At 58.7% G+C, this 8869-nt stretch overlaps 1 protein-coding gene across 2 annotated transcripts in view; it reads left to right on the forward strand.

The window, feature by feature from the left end:
• Positions 1-8869, forward strand: part of UROC1 (urocanate hydratase 1) — a 34997-nt gene that overhangs the window by 498 nt on the left and 25630 nt on the right. Inside the window, exons 2-6 of one of the 2 annotated variants that reach the window (XM_039218540.1) lie at positions 2151-2281; positions 3147-3240; positions 4402-4461; positions 4768-4896; positions 4989-5050. In XM_039218540.1, the coding sequence (XP_039074471.1) occupies positions 2151-2281; positions 3147-3240; positions 4402-4461; positions 4768-4896; positions 4989-5050 (476 nt within the window). Of the gene's footprint in view, positions 1-2150; positions 2282-3146; positions 3241-3701; positions 3721-4401; positions 4462-4767; positions 5051-8869 lie in introns of those variants that run through there. The other variant, XM_039218538.1, reaches the window with a different exon arrangement.

The following is an 8869-nucleotide window of genomic DNA, read 5'->3' on the forward strand; positions in this document are numbered from 1 at the left end:
CGCGGGGGGTGGTTGTCCAGGACGGCAGGGGGGGTGTCCAGGAGCGCGGGGGGGGTGTCCAGGAGCGCGGGGGGGGGGGTGTCCAGGAGCGCCCGGGGGCGAGGGGTCAGTTTGGTGTCCAGGAGCGCGGAGGGCACAGGGGATCCAATGTGTGTGATCCGCACTCGTCACACCCGCTGTAGTTCATTCCCTCCCCAGCGTTCATCCCTGGGTGCGAGATTAGGGCGCCCATTTACAGATGGGGACGCTGAGGCTTGAGGTCCCCCAGCCGGGAGGCAGTGCTGCTGGGGCTGCCCCCAGTCAGAGGAGGGCGGCCGGCGTGAACAAAGTGTACCTTGCTCTCTTTTTTCAATTTTTTATATGTTCTTAATTTATTTTTGAGAGAGAGAGAGACAGACAGAGCATGAGCAGGGGAGGGGCAGAGGGAGGGAGACACAAAATGTGAAGCAGCTCCAGGCTGAGCTGTCGGCACAGAGCCCGACGCGGGGCTCGAACCCACGAACCACGAGACCGTGACGTGGGCCGAAGTCGACGCTCTACGGAGCCCCGGGACCCCAGGCGTCCTGCCCCCTGACCCAGGCTGGGCCCCCCCCCCCACGCCTGCCCCGGTCGGCAGCGCCGAGCAGTGTGCCCCCCCCCGCCCCCGGCGTGGACTCCGAGCAGTGCGCCCCCGGCGTGGGCTCCCTCCCTCAGCAGCCGGAGAGCCCGCTGCGCGCAGCCGCGGTGCCTGTGGTGGTTCCCAAAGCGGGGTCCCCGGGCCAGCAGCGCAGCACCCGGGAACCGCTGGCGGATGCGGAGCATCAGCCCCTCCCGAATGACCCCTCTCCTTTCGCTCCTCGCCCCCCCCATGACACCCTGGGCACTCAGCCCTGGGGTAGCCCGCGCAGCGCTGGACCCCCGGGTGCCCCCGAGGGCCCCCCCTCCTCCTGGCCCTCTGCCCGGGGCCTGCAGGCACCGTGCCCCTGGCCGGACTTCCAGAACATTCTCCCTGGTGGCGCTTCCGCCCCTGCCCAGAGGCAGGTGTCCCCAGGCCTGGCCCGAGGCCTTCTCCTGTCACCGCCTGCCTCCCAGTGTCCAGAGCCCACCTGCCCTCGGGTATCACGGCACCCCCCTCCCCCAGCAGGCATGCGCGGAGGGACTGGATTCACCACGCTCAGCTCCGCACCTCCCCGCCCCCGAGACAGTTCGCTCCCCAGGGTCAGCTGGCGGAGCACAGGCCCCAGCGCCCACCCGGACAGCCTTGGTCGCCTCCCCGACCCTGCGGCCGCCGGGCTCGGTCTGGGCGTTGGAAGGAAAGGGCTGTGGCGGGGCCGCTGGAACTCGGGCCCTCCCTGTGCTTAGTGAGACAGACCGTGAGCAATGAGACCAACCAGCAGAACGTCCAACAGCGAGAAGCTTGGGAAGGAGCCGGAGGTGAGGGAGAGGCTAGGAGTCAAGAGGGGGCGGGCAAGGCAGGCCTCTGTGGAGGGCGGCATCTGGACAGAGACCTGAGTAAAGGGAGAGACCCTCCGAGAGAAGGCAGGGTGGCAGAGGGTGGTTAGGCAGAGGGAAGGGTAAGTGCCAAGGCCCTGCGGCAGGATCCCGAACATCAGGGATGTGTGGACTGATGGGGGGCTTGGGCGTTGGGCTGGCTGAGAAGCCCTACGAAGGTTTCTTCTTTCTCTTGGCCTGCCCCGGGCCTGCCCGGATTTGGGGGCACAGCACTTCCAGAGCTGCAGGTGTGCAGCGTGCACCGTCCGACGCCGCTTGCCAAGCTGGGCGCTGGTGGAGGGTTGCTTCTCTGCATTTGCCCCACGTGCCGGTGGGCTCTTTTCCTGCCCTGGAGTCTGCATCTCTCTGTAGCTGCAGGCCGCCCTCTGGTCCTTCACTGGGATCAAGCAGTCTGGTTTCCAGTGAGCAAGACGAGGGAGGGACTAGAGGTCTGCTTACTTGAAGGGGGAGGGCAATCAGGGAGGGCTTCTTGCAAGAGGTGATCTTGTAGATATGGGCCTGGAGTGAGAACTGGGTGGTCTCTGGATGGGGCCATGGGTTTCTGAGCGGAGCAGAGGCAGATCTGGGTCGGGAAGGAGGACGGCCCATTATGGAAGCCTCTGGATCCTTGGCCTGGAGGCCCCCGTGGCCTGCTGCCCCTCTCCCTTCTCCTCCCCCAGCTGGCACTGAGGAACGCCCTGCGCTACTTCCCCCCCGATGTCCAGGGGCTGCTGGCCCCTGAGTTCGCCCAGGAGCTGCGGCTGTACGGGCACATCTACATGTACCGGTTCTGCCCCGACATTAAAATGAGGTGAGCGCTGGTGGGGGCAGCTGGGGGGGGGGGCGGATGGAGCTGGGGGAAGCCCAGGCCGTGCCCACCAGGAGCCCTCCCGCAGAGAGGGCGTGGCTGCCTCGTCACCTGTAGGGGTCTGGAGCCTAGAGATGCCTGCCATCCTGGGTCGTCAGTCCCGGAGAGTTCTGGAACCAAACTGTGTACAAAAGCCCTTTCTCAACCTCGTGTCTTGTCTTGCCAGGAAATAGGGGGACGGGTTAAGCCCCCCATCAGGGGCCTCTGGCTACTGTGCACGGCCCGGGAGGCCTTGTGAAAATGTAGATGGGCTGGGCCTCACCCCTCACTGTGGAGTCAGCAGTTTGCGGGGGGGGGGGCATCTGCCTTTCTCACAGTCCCAGATGCTCCCCCCCCAGACTTCCACCCCAAGTATCATTGTCCTTGAACCCCCAGAGGCCCAGACCTGTCTGGAAGCACCCCAGGGAAGGTCATTCTCCCCATAAAGTAGGAACCACGGCCTCTCATTCCCGTCGGGGCCTGTTGGCCTGGCATTTGCTCTAGAATTGATGCCCAGGAGCCCTGGTGGCATGAAGGAGAGAAGGGATGAATAATAAACTCCACCTGGAGTAGATGTTTCTGGAAAACAGACATCAGCTCTGCTTCCAAGTCCATCTTCTGCCAGCTGGAGCCCGCCAAGTGGGAGGGAGGGGTGGCCCAGGTGCGGGAGGGGCCTAGCGTCCCATCCTGGGAAGGGGGGGGGAGTGTAACGGCCAGAGTGGGCTGGCCTAGCTGGTCTGGAACCGCCTTCTGGGGGGCCCCAGCCAGGGAGGGCAGGGCGGAGGCCTGGAGCCCTCCCCTCGTCACCTGGTGCCCGGACTCCCCTCAGGGCCTACCCAATCGAGCAGTACCCATGCCGGACGAGAGCGGCCGCGGCCATCATGCACATGATCATGAACAACCTCGACCCTGCCGTGGCCCAGGTAACAGCCGGGGGAAACTGAGGCACGGGGCCAGCACTGCCCGACAGAAATGTAACTCAAGACACGCATGTGATGCTTTTAAACCTTTTATTTAGAAAGAAGGATTGAGGGGCGCCTGGGTGGCTTAGTCGGTTAAGCGTCCAACTTTCGCTTAGGTCATGATCTCGCGGTTCGTGGGTTCGAGCCCTGCGTCGGGCTCTGTGCTGACAGCTCAGAGCCTGGAGCCTGTTTCAGTCTGTGACTCCCTCTCTCTCTGACCCTCCCCTGCTCACGCTGTCTCTCTCTCTCTCTCTCCTAGAAATAAATAAAACATTAAAAAAAAGAAAGAAAGAACGAAAGAAGGATTGATTGTAGGACGTTGTAACAATGATTAGGGGACCACAGACTCTTCTCCCAGCGGCCCCCCCCCCCGCCCTGGGGCTACATCTTCTGTAAGGATAGCACAACTTTATCCCCAGGACACCCACGTTGGTGTGATGGGTGCGCATGTCATTTTAAGTTTCCTAAAAGCCACGTGAAAAAGTAAAAAAAAAAAACAAAAAACCAGATTTACTCCTGTATTTTGTTTATCCCAACGTATCAGAAATGTTATCCTTTTAACACGTAACATAAAAATTATTGAGACATTTTACAACCTTTTTTCCTACTCAGTCTTTGAAATTGGGGCAAATCTTACACTCAGGGCGCGTCAAATGAGCCACGGTTCAAATGCCCAATAGCCACACTCTTGCGTGGATGACGCAAGTCTGGCCACATGTATCTGTCATGTTTGATAAAGGATAACCCTTGCAGAGGCGAGTCCCTTATACTTGAGGGCAGGTGGGTCCTAGAATCCGAATATTCCACCCGGAGGCGAGAGCTCCCTCAGCCCTGGCCTTGGCCCCAGAACCTGCTCACAGACCCCTGACACGGACGCTGGGCTGAGTTCCCAAGGTGACCCCAGACCCGGTTCTGACTCTCACCTCACGCTGAGCTGTCACACGGTCACGGGCGGCCCATGTTCCTGCAGAGGCTGCTGCCCTTGCCCGCCCTTTCTGCTTCTCCCCTGCCCATAACATCCCTTCTTGAAGGGCTGTCAGCCATCTTGTTCCATTGAGCACAGCGCGGGGGGGGGCCTCCCTCTCCAGACCCCCGTCTCAGAGGACACCGTGTCTTCTCCAGTTTCCCCAGGAGCTGGTGACCTACGGAGGGAACGGGCAGGTGTTCAGCAACTGGGCTCAGGTACGCCAGACTGTGGCCTTTCCCCGCAGCGCATCTTCTGGGCTGACAGGATCAGGCCTCAGGTCCCCGCCGCCCTGATGCCTGAGACACTCACGCTGGGCTTTCGGGGGTGCTGCAGGCCCTCAGGGCACGAGTGGCATTATTCGAGGCACCAGGAGCTGCTGGAGAGTCCTAAAGGCCCGAAGGGACAGAGCACTGGCGGGTCGGCTGGGGCTGCGGGAGCTCTCTGGGCCCGGGTGGTGACTTGGGGGGCTCGGCGCGGGCCCCCCACTTACAGAGCCCTCCATGCTTTGCTCTCCCCTGCAGTTCTGGCTGACGATGTCCTACCTGTCACAGATGACAGAGGAGCAGACCCTGGTCATGTACAGTGGACACCCTCTGGGCCTCTTCCCGAGCAGCCCCGGGGCCCCCCGGCTGGTCATCACCAACGGCATGGTGGGTCCTGGGGCAGCGGCCTGCCTCCCGTTGTTTCGGAGGGCTCTGTGCTGCCCCCCACCTTCCGCTCCCGTTCCGTTCCTCTCTTCCAGGTCATTCCCAACTACTCCTCCAGGGCGGAGTATGAGAAGCTCTTTGCTATGGGAGTTACGATGTAAGTCTTATTTCTCTGCGCACAAGTTATAAGTCTTATTTCTCTGCGCACAAGTTATGATGTAAGTCTTATTTCTCTGTGCACAAGTTACGATGTAAGTCTTATTTCTCTGCGGGCATCCGGAATGTACTAGGTTTTTGATGCATCTCAAAGGAAGCTGCAGATACAATGACCAGAAATTCAGAATTTGTTTACAGGGGTTTTTGCTTTTGAAGTGAAATTTACATGAAATGCACACATCCTGGCTGGGCCATTTGATGAGTGTAACAAACACGCGTACCAGCCCAAATCCCAAAATGCAGAGCACATGAATCCTGCGTGCTCAGAATTGCAAACTTTCCCCCAAACATCATTTTAAATGAGCTGTAAGTGGAAAGGCAACCCCTCTCCCACCCTAGACTTCCTCGTTTCACATTGTCTGTGTCCAAACATTTCTCATGCATGTGGTTAGTCAGGTAGACCCTGATGGACGCCCTCCGCCATCCCCCCTTGGACGAGATAGCTGGAGACTGTTCCATTTCAGGAAACGTGGTTCTAACGGAGTCTTGTTTTACCTGCAGTCTTCAATTGCACCATCATTTATTGAGCCCCCTTGCCACCTGATGTGGGTTGTTTCGGTTCTCTGGGCATATAAAGAATGCTACAGTGAATGTCCTGATCTGTGCATTTTTACTGACCTCTGGGAGTGTTGCTCTTTGTTACCTGGGCCAAAGTGGGTCTGTTCCTCCGTGAGCTATTCACAAAGACCACCCCGGGTGCAGGCGCCTCACAGAGTCACTTTACTCATCGGAATGAGGAGATCAGTGGGAGTAATGTCCAAAGCCACTCTCCCAACACGCTAAGTAGGCTTCTTTTATGAGGGCTCAGGATGAATATTCAGGAGGTGGTTTTAATGTTATAATGAAGCCGAGGTAACTGTCAGGCACTTCCTGATTCATCGGCTGCAGGGCTTTGTTCTCACATATTGTTCTCAAATATTTCTTTTCCTGTTCCAGCAGTTCCTTAGTTAGTTTCTAAAAGATGAAATGGACAGGCAGGAGCTTCTAGGCGATTCCAGAGTTCAGGAGTCCGTCCTGAGTTCAGGAGGTCAAGGAGTTTTGCCGGTGTGATCAGGTCTGTAGTATCGGGAGCCTATTGGCCAGGCTGACACTTTACAATATAATCATCATAACAGTCACTACCACGTGTTGTTCTGAGCAAGCCAGAGGTTTTCTATACAAGCCTCTGATCTAAGTGCCCTTATTAGCCCAATTTGTGGAGGAAGAAACCAAGGCTCAGAAACCCAGTGACTTTTTTGGCGGGTCATAAGTAGCCGCTGTGACTATTGTTTCCTGGGAGGCCTGATGACCTCTTCTGTACCAGTGGAGCAGCCGCGAGGTCAGGGGACCGCAGGGTCTGCATCCTGGACCCGCTGCCTCCTGACTGTGACGTTGGACAGGGTGCTGGGCCTGTTTTATAGATTCAGGAAGGAAGTTTAAAGAGGGTAGTACTGCAGGGTCAGACGTGGTCCACTGCCCCTGAGGACTGACCCAGGTGCCCCTGAGGACTGACCCGGGTGCCCCTGAGGACTGACCCAGGTGCTGTGGGCAATTGCCTAAAATGGCTGCAAGTCACCCACATGGGTGGGAAGAGGTTTAACCGTGTGTGGGATCTGAGAGCTTGTAACTAAAGCAAAGCCCTTTCACTGTCAGGTGGACACGCCAAAGCGACAGATAACAGTCAGGCGGGGGGCTGGGGGTGGGGTCTAGGTGAGGAGAGTGTTGCAGGATTCTCGCACAGAGAGTCGTGACACCGAGGCTTTTCTTTCCAGGAAGCAACTTAATTCGTGCCGGCACCGCTCAGTTGGGTTCGTACCCAAAGAACTGAGTGGCCCACATCACGTGGCGTAGTCTCTTATGCATTTTCTATTTCTTTGTCTCCCACGTATGGCACCACACATAAACATGCAGTCTGATTAAGTTGTCTCAGTTTACAAGGCCAAGGGGGTGTAGGCACGTGGGCGCATATCTAGGTGACCTTGAAGACTGCTCTCCTCTTTTTCTCTCTCCTTAGGGAGGGGTCCCTGCCACACGGGCACGGCCGGGGTGGTCGGGAAGACTACATCTAGCGACGCGGTCAGAGCTCCAAGTGCAGTAAACTCGGTCCCACGGTTTTACCCCCTACAGTTACTTTGGGGGCAGCGCAGTGGGTAACCTGGGGACAAAGGACCGAGTCGGAAGGGTTTGAAGTCAGTTCCCAGGTCTGCAGCGGGTCCCTGTGTAACCTTGGAACTTGGCTCCTGCCTCACAGAGTTGCGTGAGAATTCAGGAAACACCCTTGAGGACACCCTTAGTACGTGGTACGGGGGCCCTTGGGCACTCTGCTTGGGTGTGGATGTGGGTCCCCGAGGCGGAGGTTAGGGGGTCCGTGCGGCCTTGTGGGGAGTTCTGATGCGTTTGCTCAACTCCCTGGGTGGAAGTCTATTATATTAGAGCTATTTTTTATATTGTATAGTAGTCACACAACCTTCCAAGCTTAAGGTCATGCCTCCCTCTTTTCTGGAAGGGATGGAGAGGTTCCACGTGGTACCTCATCTAAATTATGGGATAGACTTGGCGTTCAGACTCAGGATCTAGAAGAGAGGAGGGGCGGGGCGCCTGGGTGGCTTAGTCGGTTAAGCGTCCGACTTTCGCTTGGGTCATGATCTCACGGTTCGTGGGTTCAAGCCCCGCGTCGGGCTCTGTGCTGACTGCCAGCTCAGAGCCTGGAGCCTGTTTCAGTCTGTGACTCCCTCTCTCTCTGACCCTCCCCTGCTCACGCTGTCTCTCTCTCCTAGAAATAAATAAAAAATGTTAAAAAAAAAAAAATGTTAAAAAAAAGAAGAGAGGAGGGGCTGGGGGACAGGGACCCAATAGAAAAGAGATGGGGGGGATTGAAATGGGCCAAGGAGAAAAGCAAGTGGCAGGAAGCCCTGGGTAACTCACCTCTTACCTCAGGGGTCCCCAGGGAAGGGTAAAATTAAGGCCAGAAAAATGCTGCCCCTACCCCACCGCACTGCCAAGAAATCCAAGCGCCTCATCATTATCGAGGGGCAGACGCAGGCACCTGCCTGCACTGCTGGGGACAGTCACTGTGGAGTTTGACAGTGTCTCTTAATATTGTGCGTGCTCGCACCTGACGACCGAGCCCCACCCCTTCCTGGTCGCTTCCCCGGGCAGAGAGGCGGCTCGGGGGTCACTCGCCGCAGGTTGACGCCCGGAGATGGGGGGGACGGGAACCTTCTGTGGTTTCTGATCCTGCAGCCTGTGGGCCGCCGAATAGCAATGAGCAGGATCTGTGTGCGCTGGTGTGGAGAGGACCCCGCGGGGGGGGGGGGGGGGCTGCGGAAACAACACGGAACTGGACAGGATGAGGCCGTTTCCGTAAATAACGCGAATACTAACGGCAACAGTAAGCCCACCCGCAAACCGGGCTCTAAACCCCATTCGCTGGAGTCTGATGTACCCGGCACAGCACTCGGACCTGGAGTGTGCGGCTCTGAGCTCTGACACGCGCGTGCGCTGTGCCAGCCCTTCTCTGCAGACGCCACCCCTGCCCCCGCAGCCGCGCCCTCCCTCAGCGGGCAGACCCCCCACCCCTGCCCCCGCAGCCGCACCCTCCCTCAGCGGGCTGACACCCAACCCCTGCCCCCGCAGCCGCGCCCTCCCTCAGCAGGCAGCCCCCCCACCCCTGCCCCCGCAGCCGCGCCCTCCTTCCATCGGGCAGACCCCCACACCCCTACCCCCGCAGCCGCGCCCTCCCTCAGCAGGCAGACCCCCCCACCCCTGCCCCCGCAGCCGC

Source organism: Hyaena hyaena, unplaced genomic scaffold, assembly GCF_003009895.1.
Source record: "Hyaena hyaena isolate Hyena2069 unplaced genomic scaffold, ASM300989v1 scaffold_775, whole genome shotgun sequence".
NCBI classification, from domain to species: domain Eukaryota; kingdom Metazoa; phylum Chordata; class Mammalia; order Carnivora; family Hyaenidae; genus Hyaena; species Hyaena hyaena.